At 50.7% G+C, this 20,688-nt stretch overlaps 1 protein-coding gene across 6 annotated transcripts in view; it reads left to right on the forward strand.

Annotated features, from left to right (window-relative positions):
• EPHB2 (EPH receptor B2) overlaps window positions 1-11,622 on the forward strand; it is a 78,412-nt gene extending 66,790 nt beyond the window's left edge. For all 6 annotated transcript variants that reach the window (XM_077311101.1, XM_077311102.1, XM_077311103.1 and 3 more), the window contains exons 14-16: window positions 648-841; window positions 1,608-1,763; window positions 4,356-11,622. In XM_077311101.1, the coding sequence (XP_077167216.1) occupies window positions 648-841; window positions 1,608-1,763; window positions 4,356-4,464 (459 nt within the window). In that variant the 3' untranslated portion in view covers window positions 4,465-11,622. The remainder of the gene's footprint in view (window positions 1-647; window positions 842-1,607; window positions 1,764-4,355) is intronic.
• Window positions 11,623-20,688: the final 9,066 nt, after the last annotated feature.

Below are 20,688 nucleotides of genomic sequence, written 5' to 3' on the forward strand. Positions count from 1 at the left end.
CACAGAGTCCTCAGCCCTGACCGGCAGGGGATCTCCAGGGTTTTGAGCCAAACTAGACAACACCACAGGGGGGCACGGTGCCAATTCTCAGCCTGGCTCGGTACCTTCCGAAGTGCAGTGGGAGCCTGATGTGGCTGGGGACCGTGGAACAGGGAGATGAAAGGTTTCTGACCCCACCCCTGTGCTATTTCCAAATGTCCAAGCGATGGACCCACAAGGAGCGCACCTGGCCTCAACCAAGGCCTTTTCAGCCCCCTCTTCCTCTCCGGAATACCCTGCCACATTTTGTGGCCTCAGACAGAAAGGCAAAAACAAGGTCCAGGAGATTGGTTAACTGAGCATTCAGGGCTCAATGTTTTTACTGCTTGCGTGCTTTATCTGTCCGTATGGCTACCTATTTATTTATTTTCTGTGCAGCCCTCCCAGTAAACCAGCTGAAGGCAGGGTGCATCCTTTAACCCTATAAAATACAATTGAATACCACAAAAATAATTTTAAAGCGGAAAATGGAAAACGACCAAGCACGTCGACAGCCGGGCAGCATCAAGATTTTAAAAAAACAGCGACGTATCGATGGATTGAATCGCCACAAACCCAGCGTGAGATCGTCCTTTGAGGCTGACCCCTTTTTTTAATTTGTCTTCCAGGTCATAAATGCCATTGAGCAAGATTACCGGCTGCCACCCCCCATGGACTGTCCCAGTGCCCTTCACCAGCTCATGTTGGACTGCTGGCAGAAGGACCGTAACCACCGGCCCAAATTCGGGCAGATAGTCAACACCTTAGATAAGATGATCCGAAACCCAAACAGCCTGAAAGCCATGGCTCCCCTCTCCTCCGGGTAAGCTGCTCTCTTCCCAAAACCCAATTAGAGCATGGCCTACAGGAATCCCTGGATGTCAATATATTCAAGTGTCCACTAGCTTGGTTGGGTTGTCCATGAGATTGATTCCTCCCTCCCACGTGGTGACCAGGGCTGTGCATTTGGATCTACTCCAACTAAAAATCCACCAGAAAACATGTGACCAGTATTCCTGAGTTAGATTTCAGCATCCCAAATGTATCTGGGTTTTCTGGGGGAAACTGGAGATGGGGGGGGGGGGAATCCTGCTTCTGCGCCAGTTCAGGAATAGGCAGTCTTTTAAAGCTGGCTGGACGCGCTTAAGATTTGGTACAGAAGACACTTGAGGAGAAGAGCAGGACATAATAAATAATATTGTGATTAAATCGGGTAGCCCCTCCTGGCTGGAGTCAGCCCCTGATCTGTAGTGGAATAGCAGGCTCCGTTCGTAATGGGCTCGAGTGGGTCAGTACGAGCCTTGCCTTTCTGAAATTTGAAGATGCTCCTTTATGGTTTGAATTGAGCTTTTCTAGAACGTTTGGTCTAACCTTGTAGAATCATTCCTGCCATTGGGGACGGCCCCGGGAGGGAACCCGAGAGAGCTGCCTGAAAAAGCTGTTCGTTCAGCTTGAATTTTTGAACGAACTCTGCCAATTCTGTTCGTCAAATCTGACTAGGCTCCAATTGGGGCCCTTTAGCACGCAGAAGCAACTTCCCTTCTGATCCCTCCCCCCTCTTTCTGTCTTGTTTCGGGATTTCCTTCCAGGATGAACCTCCCCTTACTGGACCGCACAATTCCAGACTATTCGAGCTTCAACACAGTGGAGGAGTGGCTTGACGCCATCAAGATGGGCCAATACAAGGAGAGCTTCGCCAACACCGGCTTCACCAACTTCGACGTGGTCTCCCAGATGACCATGGAGTAAGGGCCAGAGCCTGAGGGAACCAGCCCAAGCCAAAAGAAAGGGAGGGATTGATGCAAAGGTGGCATAGTGGTGGAGTAGGTAGGATGTCATGGTTGAGAGTGGCAGATTTCTCCACTCCCGCAAGGCCTGCTGGGTGACTTTGGGCCAGCCACAGTTCTCTCAAAACTCTCAGCCCCCACTACCTCACCTAGCGCCCATTGTGAGAAGAGGAAGGGAACGCAATTGTAAACCGCTTTGAGACTCCTTGCGGAAGAGGAAAGCAAGGTATAAAACCCAGCACTGCTTTTTTCCTCCGCATGAAGTTACCTGAGTGGCCTTGGGTCAGTCCCAGCCCCCTCTCAATTCTCTCAGCCCCACCGGCCTCAAAAGGTCCCTGTTGTGGGGGGAGGAAGGAAGGATATCGTAAGTCACTTTGAGACTCTTAGAGAAAAATGGGGTATAAAAAACGACTCCCCGTTGTCTTCTTCGTATTTGGTGTTCAGCCCTTCAGATAGGCGGGTCCCCAGCTGTGCAAGTTTTTTTTTTTCCCATTTTAAAACAACACTTTATTTTTAATCCAAGGAGACAGTAGGGCATGCAACGCAAACCGCTCAGAACGCGGCATGATGCGCTGTCAGAGTTAAGGCACTGAACATCAGATGTAGCATTTAACATGTCGTATTTATGAACGCCACACGGAAACGTAACATGCGTAGGCAGTAGAAACAAGAACCCAAAGGCAGGCTGCATCAGGACCCACAAGCAGAGAAACAAGGCAGCTCTCCGGAATGGAAAGGCATATCCAAAGGGGAAGAAATGAAGCAGCGTTTTACCTTCCACGGCATTTTAAAACATTATCTTAGAAATAATTTCAGGAGAAAAATCTTAAGGCTTAATGGAGGGTGGCGGGGCAGAATGCTGGTCACAGCTTATGGCTACCCCTTGGGGTTTTCAAGCCTAGAGACATCCGGAAGCGGTTTCCCCTTGCCTGACTCTGCGTAGCAACCCTGGTCTCCCATCCGAGGACTAACCAGAGCTGACCTCGCTTAGCTTCTGAGATCGGAGGAGATCAGGCTAGGCTGAGCTAGCCCGATCACAGCTTATTGAGGCGAGAATTCTAAAAAAACAGACGAAAATGCTTTTCGCTTGTTTTTTAGTACACTGCCACCGTCTTCCCTTATTTTCCCATGCCTTTTCTGTAGCCATGCAAACCGGGAGAACAGGCATCTGCAGGGAGCCCTGTGGGCCTTTGAAACATGGCCCTTGGTTGTTTAGAGAACTCTGGAGCGATTTGGAAGCTTCCCCTGACTGACTTGGCAGAAGTCATCTTTAATTAATAGTTCACGGCCATCCCAAAACTTTTCTGTTGCTCAGCAGGCAGCCCGGTTCCTCGTGACCTTGTTTGTATGTTGATTGCAGCGCCGAAGAGTACACGGGCCGGCCTCCCGTGCGGGTGATGAAAACTGCACCACGGGGCCACCTCCAGAGGAGGGAGGGAGCTGTACCTACTCAGGGGTCTCCCCGGGTAGGCAGAAAAATATGGCCATGTAAATTAGCCATGAGGAAAAATAATAATAACTATTATTGTGATGATTCCTCAAGGACCGCTAGCCTGAATACCAAAGCAGCAGGCCTCTGTTCCGAGGACAAAAGCCACAAAACTGGCTCATCCTCCCATGAGGGAGGGATTTCTTCATCCATGGGGGACTTCCTCGGTAGGCAGGAAAAACTGAATTTGCAAATGAACCAAGAGGGGAAAAGGGAGAATGTCTTATGGGTGACTGAGCATGTTCACGGGTGGAGACGAAATTGTATAACCTTAGCTACTGAAGACTTATGAAATCCCGGAAAGAGATAATGTGGTCAAGATTTTAGGATCGCCGGCCCTTGGCTGGTAATCCCCAGGAGCGTTCCAGGGTGGAGATTCCTAAGGTGTCTCATCCTGTCTTGAAACAGGAAATGTTGTTGTGGTGCTCTAGGAATTTCAAAATTTCTGTAGTTTTACCATGGAGATTCCGACGTTCCTAGAGTGTCACGGCACAATCTTGTTCTGAAACAGGAAGTGACATTCGGCCATCAGTTGACTGTATTCCCTGTATGAAGCAGATCGTTGGCAGCCTGTGTGTCCTATAACATCAGCCTGTGACAAAAGGGAATCCACAGCTTTGCCGGGAGTGGCAGGGTAAAAATCTAAAGGATAAATAAATAAAATCATAAAAGCAATAAAAAAGCACAACAGAAAGCAGCAATCGGTCATCCAATTAGCGGTTGAACCAACAAAATAGAAAGGCCTCTGGAAACGCAGGTGCCGAGTGCTCCCTGGAGTAAAAATCATTTTTACGGGTTTCGAAGCCAAAGGGAAGGGGGCTGGCGGGTGCCCCGAACAAGCCCTCTCCGGCCAACCAGCCACGGTCACTTCTGCTGGTGTGCAGAAATAAAGCTCCGGTTCTCATTCTCGGACAACCAGCATGTCCCCCTAGGCAGTGGGGGTGCAAAAAGTATTCCGGTCCCTGAACCTCTGACAGCTTTGATAGTCCGAAACGTCACTGCGAATCGAACTGAATTTTCGTCTTCTGTCGTGTGTGTTTTTTCCTTTGTGTGTGTCGCAGGGACATTCTGCGAGTCGGGGTCACGTTAGCAGGGCACCAGAAGAAGATCCTGAACAGTATCCAGGTGATGCGCGCACAGATGAATCAGATCCAGTCCGTGGAGGTTTGAGAAGCGCACTCTGTTGCTCGCACACCACCTCCCAGAGGCCCCGATCCCCTTTCGTCCCCATGTGTCTTGGAGCTCTCGCGGGCCCTGCATACCCCCCCTACGGAGGAGGCGGCTGCAACAGGGGAAGGAACAGCCCCCCTGAGGCAAAGTTTCTGCAGACTTTGAGAGTCCTGCCCCGAAAAGGTTGCAAGGATTTACTTTAGAAGGATGTTGGAAAACGACAGGCGTTGCTATGGCCTTTATTTTCCCAAGGGCTTTGAGACAGGCTGGGGAAGGGACCAGGAAGCAGCAGCAGGTCTTCCCTTGCATGAGCCGTTTCAGCCGTGGGCCCAGCTGTCTCCTGGAAAGCGGACCAGAAAACCTGGGAAAGGTGTATGTGCGGGGATGGGGGGGGGACGACCAAAACTACTCATCCCTCCAACTTGTCGGGGATGGGCTCTCCCTGGCAGCCAGCAGTTCACTAATGGGCCGTGGAGGGACAAGAATGAGCTTTGCCCCATGCAATGGGTCAACTGTTTTTCAACAGCAATGGGCTACGAGGCCGAAGAAGACTTGAACTTCCTTTTCCTTTGAAGGACTGAAACCAGAAGTGTTTTTTTTTTTTAATTTTCTCCCCTGCTCCTTCTTTGTGGATGAACAAGAATCTTTGGCCCGAACCAGGGAGAAGAAACGGGAGGGGGGGGGGTTTCGGAGGTCGTGGTTCTGCGTTGCGCTGGGACCGTTTTGTGCGTGGTGCTTCCCGGAGGCTCCCCCCTCCCCGCAGGGCCCGGCGTCAGTTCCTACATATCATATGCACAAGACGTTTGCAAGGCCTCACTAGATTTGCCAAGGACCTGCCCCCCAGCAGGCATCTCCCCTCCTCAGCCCCCCCTTCCCCGTGCCATGTGGTAGATTTGATGTGCATTTTCCATTCTGTTATTGTCGTTTTTGAGGGGGGGGAAGGTGAGAGGAAACCCTTCGTTGTTTTCTTCTTTGTTTACAACCGTTTGCGGGTCGGGGCTGGTGGGTGGCTTCTTTTGGGTTGCTCTGTTGAGTTTGTACGAAAGCAGGACGACATTTCCATTCGCCCCGTCTCCCACTGACACACTCCTGCCTGCTCACAGAGGGAACAAAATGGCGTCCTGCTTGGGCAGGTCCATGACAGGAACAGGAAAGGAGAGGGCAGCAAGCATTTCAGATCACCTCGCATTCCTCCTGTCATGGCCCTTTGGCATGCCTAGCAGTTCTCACAAGGCAGTCGGCTTGGCGGTGGTTTTCCCATGTTCGGCGAATCTTCACTTGCTCAACACAGAATATCCAGTGATGGACATCGAGATTTATATATATATTAGTAAAGAAGATCTGCCGGGGGAAGGAGGAAGTGGATCGGAGCATAAGGCTGCAAAAGTTATAGGGCAGGCAGTGCCTGGGGGGCGGGGGGGCGGAGTCCAGGGAGAAAATCTGTAATCTAAATGAGGCTTCTGCTACTTGCCAGAAGTGCTGACCATAGAGTTCCTGGAAATTCCTAGAGCTACCTGCAAGTGACAAAATTACCATAGTGTTTCTGGTAGGTTGCTAGAGCTACCTTTATCACTTCTGGGTAGCTCTGGGAATCATCAAGAACTCTGGTCGGAACTTCCAGTATCTGAGGCCTTATTTTTCTTTTTTTCTCCCCAAAAGGATCATGCTCCACTCCCCACTCAGCCGCAGTTCCCACCCATCGTCCAGCTAGGCATTGGCGGACGAGGGCTACAATTGGATGGAGGTTTCCTTCCAAAAGTAGGCAAGTGGGAACCCTAGTTGGGTGGATGTTTGCAAAGGCATCCATGGCTTGACATTCCTCCTTCCATGCTCATTCCAGTCACCTTGGAGACATCTGAAATGGTGCGAAAGCCTACTGCGGTGGGGGAAATTTTTATGGCTCTGAAGGTCGGGCTCCAGCAAGGCACTAAGACTCCCCAAACATTCAGCGACAGCCTTCCGGATTTCAATCTTTTCCACCCTTGGTACTGAAGCCAGATCCTCTTCCTCATGTTTTTAGGATACAGGCCTCAGACCAGCTGTTTCTGAACCTGAGGTTTAGCTGGTGGTGGGGTCCGAGAAGGGGATAATTTGGTGCTGCTTAACCCTACAGAGGCTTTTCCTCTTGGGCGAGAGCCTGCCTTTGTAAAGGGCCCAATTTGGGAATGTTTGGAAGCTCGGTCATGACCAAGAGGGACTTGGACATCACCTGGGCTCCATTTCTGCAAGATGGGCCTGTGCCAGCAATAGGCAGCCTGTGCATGGTTTCCCTTTGAGAGACCCAGGCAGCAACATTCCTAGGCCAACTCTGGCCAATCAGAGATCCTGGCAGAATATAGACTGGCTAGTAGGTTGGGTGTGCCACTTGCATGGCAAGGGAGAGGGGAGGGGAGGGGAGGCTTTGGAGGTGCCCCTGTTGAAATCTCAGACTACGAGAGGTTTGTCCAGATGCAGCGTGCTGCGGTGGGACCTTGGAACTTGGTCCAGGGGAAGTTGTTCCTATCAGAAACCTCATCTAACACCCACCGTTGTGTGCCCCTGAGATCCTTTGCTGGACCCAAAAGCCGCAGGTTAGCCTTCAAGCTCTATGGCTCCTCTTTGTTTTCGGGGAGGAAAATTCGTCATGCAATTCTGAATGCCACGAGCGAACTGACCTGCTCTCTAAAAGTGCTCGTGCCTGGATCTGTTTTTCTGACTCAAGCTCAGCGAGTTATTTTAAGGGGCAGAGAGGCAGCAGATTAGAACACACACGTCTCACCTGACCCAGGCCACTGTGTGTGAGAGAGAGAGAGCACTATTTAGGTTAAGAGTACAGGGGCGCATGGCCCTCTCGGGACCCCTTTCTCCCATGGGCCAAAATCAGATGGTAATAATTCTTGGCATTTGCATAGGGCTTTTGGTGTCTGCCTAGCAGAATTGTAAGGGAAGTTGGCAGTATTAGCCCCATATCGGCTCGGTTCAGACATGAAACCAGACTATGGCCTTGGGCGCATGGGTTATTTAGCATAGCTTGGATGTAGTTGGGAAACAGCGGTTCCCTCCTATTCCCTTCCTGCACAATGGTGCTTCCATGCACCTCCCAGGTTTTCCCTGTCTTTCTCGTAGTCTTACCCCAACTCTCATTGCTATTCCAACGTTTTGGGGGAACGTTTGGGAAAAACCAGGAAGTCACTCGTGTGGAGGGGAAGGTCTGGATCTTCCCAGCTCCTTTCTTATTGGTGTAGTTTTCTCTGGCCAACACACAACTTATTTTTACAATGATTAGTTTGTGAAACAGGATTTGGCTCACGGACGATCACACTCACCCTGGCTCGTTTGCTGTTTTCAGCCCCTTTGATTCAGCCGCAGATTTTGTAGCCAGGGAATGTGTGATGAGGCGGTATGAAGCAACAAGCCAGGATGTCCACATCAATGCATAACACAAAAACCGTGGCTAAGAGTACAGCAAACAAACTGACTTGAAATTGTGGGTTAAGATGCCGGTTTGACTCTGGCAAACCATAGTTCATGAAATGGTCCAGTTTCAGAAGATCAAAACAACAGCAGGGTAATTAATCTGTGGGATCATTTTATGTCTGAATTGAGCCACAGAGTCCTTGCCATGGCCACTGAGTGAGTTCATGACCAAGGCAAGATTTCAGTTGGGGATCCTCCAGAGTATGATTGCCTCACTCCCTTCTTAGCCTCTGCACTATACCACTGATATGAGCCTGCCCATATCAGATCATGGAGAACTGCTATGGTGTGTATCCTACCACGCCGCTCAACAAAGTTTGCAGCCCCCTTTCCATAAAAGACCCTTTTTCTGATGGAACTGGCTTTTCCGACCCTGCTAAGCAGAATGACAGCATACAAGTCCTTTTCTTGAGAGTACGGTCGTCTCTGCCCAGGCCTCCATGTGGAAACAGGCAGAGAAAATGGGTCCAAAGCCCCTTCATGGTGTCTCGCCGTGCATGGTGTCTCGCTGTGCCCGCAATTCCAGTCCTGCCACCGATGCATCTGAACGCTGCCAAGCCTCATGCTCAACGTTTTTGCATCCTCCCCCTCGCCTTTCCGTCTCCCCCGCCCACCGTTACCACGTTCTTGTTAGCAATCCTGGGTCTGGTACTGGATTGTAAATGTTATGTTGAACATAGCAATAAAAACTGAAGCTGTGAACCCCCTAGCACTTTGAGACCCTGTGGAGGGCTGGCGGCAAAGGAAAGGCCTGCACGCTCCAGACATTCCCAGACCCAGCACGAAAAGTTAAGTACTTCAGGGAAGTGAGAGGGCACTTTCTGAATGCAAGCATTTCAAAAGGCTTCTCCACGATTTCACTGTGATTCTCTTTTTTCTTTTATAAAGCATAATGTCAAGGACTCAGCTATTTATTGAACTAGAACTGTTTTGGGTTGACAGTCACCGATGAAAAAGCTGAGTGGGTGGCGATGGCCAGGTTTCAGAGCCAGGGGATGCTTCTCCTCTGGTTTTCCTCCAGCAGGTCTCAGAAGGTTGCAGGAGATAGTGGATATTTGGCCCCCATGAGGGCTGGCTCTTCCTTGTCTCTAAGCAGCGATTCTCTCTAGAGAGGCTACGCCTATGCAGAGAGGGAAGAGGGACAGGCCAGCTGCCACCCCAGACAAGCTAGGTCCGTAGACCGGGTGGAAACGGGCAACAGCTCATGAACATGACCCACACCCACCGTGCCAAAACTGGGTTGGGGACAGTGGGTTGATGTTACAAGCCCAACACGTGGTTGGATCTTCCAAAATCAAACTCAACCTGATGTATTTGTCATTAGCAGATGCAGCGTATTTTGGAAATGGTGGGAAACGAGTTCTCCCAGATTCATTTCCGAATTAACCCCCGCGTCCTCCCTGTGATTTGAGTTGGGCTTGGAACGGGCTTCGCAGACCTCTCGGCTAGTCCATCGCCACCTTCCCACACAAACGTAGCCATGCGGGGAGAAGGAGATGAAAATGGCAGCAGGGAAGTCTTGTCAATGTCCCATGAAGTCTAGAGGGCCTTCTCTGCAAGACGGGAGGTTCTCCTGATTATGCTCAGGGAGGCCTCTTACTTCCCAGGCTAATTATTTGATCCAGTACACCGGGGGACTTGAATTCCCATGCACCCCAGTAACCACGGACGCTTAGAGACCTGAAGGCTGAGACTTATGAGGCTTCTGCCTTTCCAGCCAACCCTCCCGTCTCCCTTTCCCCTTTCCCAAGGCGAAATATGCTTGGAGTTGGCAGGAGGGGCCTTTCCGGGCTCTCTGAGAGAGCACCGCGGAAAGGCCTCAAGCGTTCGCCAGGAGCTGTTTCCAAAAGCTCCGTTTGCCCGAGGTAATTCGGAGGGGGAGTTTCGCCCCTCGCTGCATCCTGCCCCTGCTTGCTCGTATGAACTCTGCTTGAGGTGGTCAAATCAGGCGTCATTCGTTGCATACCTCCGTCACGGAGAGACCCAGAAAACAGTTTGGATCTGAATATTACCCAGAAGGAAGGAGGAAATTGAGATGCTGGTGGACGGCAAGGGATTTTTCCGTCAATCCTTCTGCTCTTCCCCCATGAAGCAAATCTCTCTTCTGTGCGGGAGAAAGAATTTGGGGCCTGGCTCGCCTATTCTGTCCACAGCTTCCAGGCAGGCCCCAAAGCCTCAACCAGCTTGCCTTCAGAGGGCTTACCAGAGGCCTTAACTTCACAAGAGAGGCAAGCTAGAAGGCCCCAAGTGGGCAGTCAGGTCTTGGTCCAACAACCTCTTCTTCTGCCTCGTAGTTCCTCAGTTTTTTCCACTCTCTTCCATTCTAATTATCTCCGTTGAACCTCTTCCTTCAAGGAGCTCAGGGTGGCATGCATGGATCCCCTCCTCTTCCTTTTCTTCTCACAATGACCATGTAAGGCGGAGCAGGGAGAACAAACGGCTGGAGGCCACCCAGTTATCTTCATGGGGATTTGAACCCAGGTCCTAGCCAGACTGGCTCTCCATGCTGTAGATTGCTACCCGTGGCTGTGGGTAGACCTCACAAGATCCGCTGGAGGGGTCCACTTCATGGTGCTGAGTTCCTCTCTCTGGGTTGGAGGCGTTGCGATCCCCAAACTAGCAGCAAATCAACGGGCAGTTGATAGTTATGGAGTCCACCACCTCCCCTATCCCCGTGCAAGGAGAGATGAGAAAGAATAGCTTTGTGGTGAGAAGCCAGCTCAAAATATGAGAACGCTGGTGGCAAGACCAAGCAGATGCCATCTCAGATTAAGGCTGACGTTTGGAGTTGTGTTCGTGATTTCTGTTTCTGCCGATTTTCCTTCCTGCCCTTGTTGGTTGCTGCTAGAGGGTTGGTCATGAGAGGGATTCCAAGGTGCATCGAGGCAAACTAGGGGAGGGCGGTAACTCTGCGGGAGTGTAAAAGACACTCCAGCGACGTTCGTCCAAATCCTTGTGAAAAGGAAAGCCCTCTTCTAGAGCGATTCCTGACTGGCTAGGATGAGGCTGGCGACCGGGACGTGAAACATCTCCCTCATTCGAATGAACTGCGTTTGCCACCAAAGGACCTCAGCACCTAAATCTAACTGAGTATACGGTGTCACAGGACTGGGTCCAGTATGTGATCCCTGATTGGCTGGTCTCCATCAAAGGGAGTGATCCCTGACAGGCTGGTTTCCATCAAAGGGAGAGTGAAATAGATGAGCAGGACTACTCGGGCAGCAGCAGACATGGAAAAGAACAGCTGAGAACAGCGGCAAAAATTATTTGAAGGGTCAGGGGGAAGGAGTTGCCAGTTTTAAGGCAAACACGAAACTGGGGAGGGGGGCTTCCTGTTCAGTGCCAATTTTCCGGTTTTCTCCTCGCTGGGAGGCGAAACATTTCCCTCCCCTTTCCCTCCTGTTTGCAAGAGGAAGGTGCTGCACCTCTTGTGAGGAGCCCCTCTCCCAATGAGCGACCCACTTGACCGTTCTCCGCCTCAGGGTGCCTGCTCTCTGCATCCTTCGGACCACGCCTCGTGTGCATTATTGCTCGTTCCCTGACAGTATTTGTGTTTTTTTTTAGGAACTGTGACTAGGTAGGTGGTGTGCCGGCCCTTGTCTTACGGGGGATGTGTCTTCCATTCAGACCAGGGCCTTTCTCCTGGCTCCGTCAGGCATCTTTCGATGTTACTGGGGAGGAAAAAATAAAAATAAAATAAACCAGATGTATTTATAAAGGAAACAGAACCTGCTGCTCCGATGCCTTTCTAGGAGTATTTTTAAGAAAACGTTTTTTTCAAAATAAATGTGAAGTGTAAAAGTTTGAAGCGTGCTCTCGTGGCCTCGGTTCTTTTGCTGTTGGGTGGGTGGGTGGGTGGGTGGGTAGGCAGCGTTACCCAGCCCAGTCCTTGGGCAGGAGGCTGAGGAGGGACACGACACTGAGTGGAGTTGTGGGACTCAAGGTGCGGCAATTGGCAACGGCGGCTTTAAAGGGAGCCTCAACCAGTTTGTGGAGAATAAACCACCATGGTGGCTAGAAAGAACTTCTCTGCTCTGAGACAGCAAAATACTGGAACCGGTTGATGGGGGAAGACTCGGTCCTCCTTGTAAAGAAATAAAATTGGGCTCAAGCAGAGCTGAAAGGCCTGGGCCCAGCCTGGGGGAGAGCTCTCTCTGGCAAGTTCTGGGCCTTCCGGACCTTCCATAGTTCCGCAGGGCCTCTAAAATAGAGCTGTCCTGCCAAGCCTGTGGTTGAGGCCAGGAAACATTCTGAGGAACATTGGCCTCCCTGCGTGAGAATCCCACCCACAAAGCATCCTTCTGCCCAATATTATTATTATTATTATTATTATTATTATTATTATTATTATTATTATTATTATTATTATTTCCATTTATTTCCCACCACTCCCGGAACCGGTACGTGGTGGGGCACAATTGTCCCTAATAAAACCCCGTTAAAACACACTAGGGTGTAAAAGTCCTATAACAAGCAATCAAAAATCCCAAAGAACACAACCTCCAATTCCCCCCCAACAATATCTAACTGAGGAAATGGGGGCACAGATGACGAAAAGCCAGCTGCTTCTTAACAAATCAGCCCCCACCCCCCTCCAGTAAGGTTTTTTTAGGAGGCAGTTAAGAATTTAAATTGATCTTGTAACTGTTTTAATTAGGTAAAGTTATGGTTTTGCATAATTTTGTGGTTAGCCACCCTGAGCCAAATGGGAAGGTGGGCTTTAAAAACCATATAATCAAAGCTGTTTATTATTATTATTATTATTATTATTATTATTATTATTATTATTATTATTATTATTATTATTATTTTGTCCTGCTTCCAGACTTCAGGGAACCATCTGGTTGTTCACCGCAGGGAAGTAGAATCCTGGATTAAATATAATTTCCCTTGAGTCCCCGGGAGAAGTAAGAGCTATAAATATTGTACGCTGTAAAAAGACTTACGGAGTTTGGAATTGTGGGGGGTTTTCTTGACTGTGTGGCTGTGCTCTGGTCGTTTTCGTGCCTGATGTCCTGCCAGTAACTATGACCGGCATCTTCAGAGATAGGACGCAGCAAGACGCACGTCTCTCCGAGCCAAAGAGTGGAGTGTGAGAACAATTGCTGGGCATTTCATTTACTTTTGGGGAGAGTATAAAACAGGGAGAAATCCTCTACCGTTTCCATTGTGGAGTTGTTAACGGCCATCCGAACTTCTGGGAAAGGCCACGGAACCCCTGGGGAGCTCTCCCAAGGTTTCCCAGAAACCTAGTTGCTCAGAGATTGGGAGTCCAAAGCATAAAAGAATGCTACAGTGTTTGCGATGAAGAGAAATGTTCCAGAATCTGGTGAAAAGGGTAGGCTTGGGTGGGAAAGGAGATTTTAAAAAACACTGGGGCACAAAGGAAAAGAGGACATTCTGAAGGCATCTCCCCGTACTTAAGATGAGGAGGAAATCTTATGTGAAAGGAGAGAGAGACATTTACCAAAATGAATGGGAACTCTGCATTGTTGGGTATCGTGTCAGGAAAACCAGGAGGCGATTGATGATCCTTCCTCAATATCCGATGGTGCGAGCTTCTTACTGAAGACAACAGCGGCTTACAAAGTACCTATCTGAGTGGTGGAGATGTGAAGAAAGGCGGACACAAGAAGAAATCAGGGCCCAATCGCTTGAGGAGACAGGACCCCAAACTAGGTTGAGGTTGTACACCACTAGCAGAATGGATGAAGAGAGATGGTTTGGCCACATTCAGGTCAGTGACTCATGCAGGTAAGCACAGCAGGTGAGTGACTCTGAGTGGATGGCTGGGCTTCCATGCATTCCCAGGAAACCTTTGTTGAGACAGGCATGGAGCAGGCGTTGAGTATTAATACAGAGAAAAAGCAAGAGATTGGGTGATGGATTGCAAACCATGGAAGGAGGATTCTCACCGTAGGAGAAATATAGAAATGAAAAGAGGCTTTTGAGGAGGCACGTCCACAGCTGAGAACCTACACATTGTCTGAGGCACAATCGGAAATCCTCGACCTTCAGATCAGGGCTGGATTTACCCAACCGGGAAAGCCCAAATTGCAGAAAATTAGGACAAGAGCAAATGACCACCGCCATTTTTGGCGTGCCTAATCACCGACAAGAATCGATGGAATCATTCAACCTTGAGCAGAGTTTCGTGAGGGATGGGGGGACGCCGAAAGGAGAAACAAGCAGCCTTCCCGTCCCGACCGATCTGTAACTTTCCCAAAGCAAGAATTCACATGACCTCCCTGGAGCTGTCATTGTTCCATCTTCTTCAATTAACTTCCCCTTGTCTGAGGAGGCCTTTCACACCCCTTGTGTGCTCAGTAAGTGGATGTTTGGACACTTATAATCCCTGGCATGAAGAAAAGGGCAGTGAACCGAGCGCGATTGGGGATGTTTGGGTGTCGGTCTCCCAAAGTTCTCCGGTTCACACCGAGCCAACGTCCTAATTGGTCCAAGAGAAAGATGGACCCAATGCCATGGACAAAGGGAGAGGGCTGGAAGTATGCGCCCTCCACCAACCTCCCCCATCCCCCCAAACCCGTAGTGTGTTGTCGTGTTTATTTGTTCAGCGATGGATCTTGAATGCATCCTCAGGTTGACGGATATTATTCTTGATGTGTTCTGTTACGTCCCTTTAGAGGTACAAATGTGCAAAAGGGATCTGAACTTTCCATGACTCTTTCGAATCACTTTAAAAAATGAGGTCTCCGCCGGTTCAAAAGTTCAGCGCACATCACCAGAGATCAGCTTCTCTACGATGAGGCGCAAGGGGCGGGGGGGAAGATGGGGGAGGGCGCTCGTGCCAAACGAAGATAATTTGGAAATTCTCGCCTCTCCCGTCCAGGCCGCCCAAGCCATTGTGATTGGAAGGATTGTCCCGTGGCCAACCAATGCCGTTGGCCCATTCGAGGCCTACATTTTAGTAACCAACCACGAGAGCCTACGGTTGTCTCTGATTGGCTGAATCCACAAAGCGGCCATCTTTGTTGCTAGGAAGGAGAGAAACGGGGGGAGGGGGGAGGCGCCACCGGCAAGAAACAGCAACAGCAGGAGCCAGAGAACACGACAAACATTTAGGTCAAACGCCTAACCAGAATTTTCACCACTTCTTAACCCGGGCTCCTGTCAAGCGCTGTAAATTCCCGTTAGCAGAAAGGGGAGGAGTGTTGGCAGGAAATAGCAAAATAAAACCCAAGATCTTCTCGCGCAGGGAAATGTGTCTTCCCTCAAGTCATGAGAATCTGGCTTTGGACCAAGAACGGATGCCTCTCAAAGGCAGGTCCAGTGGAATGGGGAATGCAAGATGTAGAACAACCAAGAGGACCAATAGGGGCCCTTGCCATCCCATCATCAGGGAGAAAGCAAAATGGTGCCCGAAAAACAGAAGTCCTTTCCCTAGACTTTCTCTCCCTCCCGGTCAGACGTTGGTGGCTGGCACTTCCTCGCCTGACTCATTTCAAACAGCTTGGTGCTCTCTCTCAAGTTGCCAGCAGAATAATCCCAGGTGGAATCTCAGCCAAGCTTGTCCGGGAGGGAGGAGGGAGGCAACCGAGAGAGCCAAAAAATCGACACAGAATCTGAGCCCCGCTCTTCCTTTCGCCTGGTAGGACTGGAATATTCTAATGCACACCAAAACCCTCACTTTTTGCAGCGTCTGGCCAAAGGCCCACTTGACCTGCCTTGTATACAAAATTCCAACCCTTCCCCATGCAGTTGGTTCTTGTACTCAAAGCAAGGGCAGGGCTCCATGCTTTCCCTCCAAATTTGTGTCCGACCCTTGGCAATTCTATAGGAAAGTCTTCTCCGAGCATCCCTGTCTCTGACTGCTTCTTTTTGTTGGTTCATGGTCAACCCTGTATCGGCCTTAATCGTATCGAGCCAGCGGATCCTTAGCCAACCACGTTCCCTTTTGCTGCTGACCATGCTGAGCATTCATGATTTCTCTAGAGAGTTTGATCGCAGGATGTGTCCAAAGTAAGTGGGCTTTAGCTGTAATATCTTCCCTTCTAATGACATAGTTGGTTTGCTCCTCTCTAAAACTGTCTTGTTGGTAACTTTGGCTGTCCATGGTATTCGCAGCACTTGTCTCCAACACCATGGGGTTACCACATCGCTAACGTGAGACTGTGCACCATCGCTGTACGCCTGGGGTACTTGATGTGCTTGGACTGCATGCCACTGACAGCGAAATGGCCCATCTGTTTGGCTCAAGAGTGAAGAGGAGATTTCGTTCAACTCGGTCACCGTTCGGCGGTTAACAAACACCAAGCGTCACGCTCAGATTTTTCATTGGTTTCTTACCGAATGCCCCACACTGCAGTTGGGTCATGGCCAGTCCCTGCGCATTGCTTTATGGGTCTTTCTGAAAGTGTTTTGATGTTATGGAAGAGACCGTTTCAAAACTTTCTTCCCCCCATTGGCCTTTGGGAGCACAGAACATTGCCGGCGGGTGACTTGAACCCCAAGGAGTAAGGAAAGGAATCCCTCATGATGCCTAATATATTTCTGGAAATGACCCCGTGCAAACTGTACACAGGGCCGTTTGGGGGACGGTTCTGAATTTTTCTTTTCCCTCTGTGGCCGCCTGAAAACCCCACACGTTCATTGTGCTTCTATGTGCAAATTCAGCCATGCGATCTTTCTTTTTCTCTTCCTTTGAAGAGAAGAATTAACACATTCCCCCCTCCCTCCCACAACGCTGCTTGGGCATCAATTCCCACCTCCCACATCTGAGCCTGATGCTCTAAGCACTTGGCCGCATTTTTGTTCCTGGATAGCTCAGGCTAGCCCCATCTTGTCAAATCAAAGAAGCTAAGCGGGGTTGGGCCTGGTCAGTATTGCAATGGGAGGCCTCCAAGGTCACTCCGCCGAGGCAAGCAATGGCCAACCACTTGGGCTTGTCTCTTGCCTTGGAAATCCTATCGGTCTGCCATGCGTCGGCTGTAACTTGATAGCAAAGAGGGGGAAATCTCATTGCTGGAGCCTTCTTGGCACGATGTCTCCTTGGGCAGACCTCATGCAGATATGTGATCTCCCGACCTTCTTCTGATGTTAGCGTCGGAGTGGGATTTGAGAAGCCCAGGTCTAAATCTCCGCTCTGCCCTAGGAGCTTGCTGGGTGGCCTGGGGCCAGCCACACTCTCTCAACCTAATCTACCTCACAAGGTTGTTGTGAGGCTGACGTGAAGGAAGCTACCTCACTAGCTTCAGGGGTGGGTGGGATGGAGATGTGCCAGAGGGGTCCTCACGTTCTCTGCCATCTACTCAATTTCCTTTTCATCTCGCCTCTTTTTCTCTCTCGACCTGCCAGTGGGAAATGGCTCTGGCCATTTACCGTGATTTATTCTACGAGGTCTGCGGCAGCCGGCCAGGAGGAGGAGGGTGTGGGGAGGGGAGAGCACATGAGGCGCGAGGGGAACAAGAAACGGCCAGATGGCCTTCCAGTTTGACGTCTCCTCCTAGGCTGGTTAAGTCTCCTCTCCACCAGGAGGCCAAAATCCTTAGCTGCTTCGGGTTTGTTTCCCACCAAAACTGCAACGCGCTTTTGGCTTCAAAGCCTGCTCTGAGTTTGGTGCGCCAACGGCCTGAATAAGGCAGCTCCGCGTATTTGCACATCTCTCCCCGCTAGGATCTCTCCCTCCACAGCCTTGGCCCATCTCATGCGCTCCTGCTATTGATTCGCCGCTTGCCTCTGCGCGGCGCACGGCACACCACTCACGGTGCTCGACGGGCTGACCTTGGCACCTCTCCTCCCGCCGCCGCCGTTTCGTTCTCGGGGCTGCTGTTTTGCGCCTCTGAGCCACGCCGTTCCCGCCTCGCCTCGTCGACCTTGAAGATCCACTCTGCCCGCTGCTTTAGTCAATACGAGGCCAATTTATTCCCCACCTCCTCCCCGCTGGGGTATCTCTTTTGTACCTGACAGCCCGCCAGCCTCCGTCGGTGGCTGCCTGTCTCCTTTGTCTGCCGGCGGCCTTCCCCTCTCCACGAGCAGCCTGCTAACAACCCCAGCACGAGCGCACGGTGCCCTTGCAAATGGAGCGCCTTCCGTCGTCTGCCAGGAGGGACCTTTCCGGTAGGCAGGGGCAAGGCAAGGGCACCGGAGAGGAGCATCTCAGCGAACGCATGAATGCACACTCAGAAATGCACGAAGACGGCTTACAGAGACCTTTCCCGCAGCTCTGCTTTGCTGCTGTTTCCCGGCAAGGCGAATCCCTAACTGAGGCTGCAACTGAGCAGCACCCCTTTCTGCCAAAGGACATTTATTTGGGGGATTTTTTTTACCTTGAATTTAGAACCGGCCCACTCTGTGTGACCGTGTTGTCTTTGCCAGCGACAGAATCATAGAGTTGGAAGGTACCTCCTGGGTCATCTAGTCCAACCCCCTGCACTGTGCAGGACACTCCTATTTTTCTGTGCATGTGCAGGAACATTATAACATCATAGCTTTGTAAAAAAAAAGAAAAAAGAAAAGGATGGCTATATTTTGGGGAGAAGGAGAAGCAGTGTTGGTTTTTATACCCCAATTTTTATACCCCACCTTTGCCTACCCAAACTAATCTCCAAGAGATTACAATCCCTTCCCTGCCTCCCCCCACAACAGACACCCAGTGAGGTAGCTAGGGCTGAGAGAGCTCTGAGAGAACTTCTCTGTGAGAACAGCTCTACCAGGACTGTGAGTAGCCCAAGGTCCCCCCAGCCAGCTGCATGTGGAGGAGGAGCGGGCAATCAAACCCGGCTCTCCAGGTGAGAAGATCCCAACCCAAGCCAGCTCTACCCCTGGCACCTTTGAACGTCTCTTGCCTCAAACATCCTACGAGGTCACACTAAGAACTGCTCCTCAATGGTGCGTTACGTCCAAAGAGACATGCTTGCACTGCTCCGCTTTCCAAGGCAGGAGGAAGCGCCGAAGGGGTTAATCCATATTCAGCGCTCAAATCTGCCACGCGGAGCCGGCTGTTTAGCTACAGGGGAACACTGGACTTGGAATAAAATGAGGGGTAATTTCCACCCGTTACCTACCGGTGACCCATTTAATGAGGACATAAAAGAGGATGGGGTTGTCTGTTGTGGAGCGGCCAGCTGCGAGAGGCTTAATTTGTGGGTAGGGGGAGGAGGCCGAGAAGTCAAGCCATGCTCCCCTTGGAGTCTTGATCGATTTCCCCCTTTGAAGGCTGCACAGTTGAGATTTTTTTTTTTATTATTGTTGAGCCATATTTTCAGACCTGTCCCCCATTTTTCACTCCGTTGGCCCGGTTGGATTTCCTGTTTGGAACTCACCTGGAGGTTGGCATCCCTGCTTGGCTCCTCGCCCGTGGGCCCTGAGCAGAGGCCCGGAATCGCTAACCCGGTGAATCAGGGCCTGCCCGTACCCGTTTGCTGTCTTGGTTTTGGACATTTCAGACGGCTGCTTCAAGGAGAGAAGCGGTGCCTTAATAAATCAACCAATTAAAACCGTCAGATGCAGTGTCGTAAAAAGACAGCCGAGCTACCATCACTGTGACCGGGCGCATCAGGCGTAGCAGGCAGGATTCTCCCGCCACGGTTGCCCATCTTTCAAAGCACACCTTAGATTTCCTCAGCAGGCGAGGGGGCCCAAATAGCCGGGGGGGGGGCTTTCACGAGTCTGATCTGAGCTGTCGCCTGCAGGGGGCAGCAAAAGCCCACCCACCAGGGATTCTCTGAGATCTGCAAAAGACAGAGCTCTGCACACCCACAGTATTCATGCGGCTGAAGGCGCATGAGTTTGCCTTCAGTTGAATCAAGGCCTTCACAAACCTCTTTCCTAGACCCTGAGATCCTCTGAGCAAAAGATGGCAGCAATTGAATCTGGGATCATAGAATAATAGAGTTGGAAGGTACCTCAGGGGTCATCTAGTCCAACCCCCTGTACTATGCAGGGGGTTTAATGTACAAAGGATGCATGAGGAAGTGCGCCTGCACTCGAAAGCTCCCACCTTGAACAAATCTTTGTTGGTCTAAAAGGTGCTATTGGACTTGATTTTTATTAAAGGATGCATGGTTCTCTCGACCCAGACCCACCTCTCTCTCTACAGCTGCTATATTAAGGCTGTATCAGAACATCCAGCTGGGTTGCCAACTCTGGGTTGGGAAATTCCTTGAGACTAGGGCGGGGAAGGACATAGGGAGGGCTGAATTTGGGAACTGGCAGGGCCTCCGCGGATGATAACACCATAAAACCCACCCTGCAAAGCAGATGTTTGCTCCAGGGAGGTGAGTAGCCGTGTTAGTCGAAAAAAGCACCTTAAAGACTAACACAATTTGTGGCAGGGGAGGAGCTCTTGTGAGTCACTGCTCACTTCTTCAGGTAGCTGCATCTTCGGTGAGTCATTAAGGTGCTGCTGGAGTCTTGCTGATTCCTCCGGGGAGACCACCCTCTATCATCTGGAGATCGGATGTAATTCCAGGAGGTTCCCCAGGCTCTTTGGTGTCTCGTGTTGTTTGACCTCAAATCTCCTTAAATGTCACATATTTACACGCACTGGAATAAGACAAGCGTCACTGCCCATTTGACATGCCTGCTGGGTCTGCGCTCTGTTCGGCTGTAGCGTGGCAGTTCCTCTCGTTCCATCAACAAAACAGCTATTGCATCTCTTGGAACTGTGCTTATCCAAGAGCAAACTCCCTTCCTTTTGTGATTCCCTGTGGCTCCTTGATCTTTCCGAGACGTGGCACGGAAAACGTGTGTGTGCAGCGGCTGGATCGCATCGACGCTGGTTTCTCCTGTTGTTAAAAGGCAGGCAGG

This window comes from Paroedura picta, chromosome 15 (genome assembly GCF_049243985.1).
Source record: "Paroedura picta isolate Pp20150507F chromosome 15, Ppicta_v3.0, whole genome shotgun sequence".
In the NCBI taxonomy this organism is placed as follows: domain Eukaryota; kingdom Metazoa; phylum Chordata; class Lepidosauria; order Squamata; family Gekkonidae; genus Paroedura; species Paroedura picta.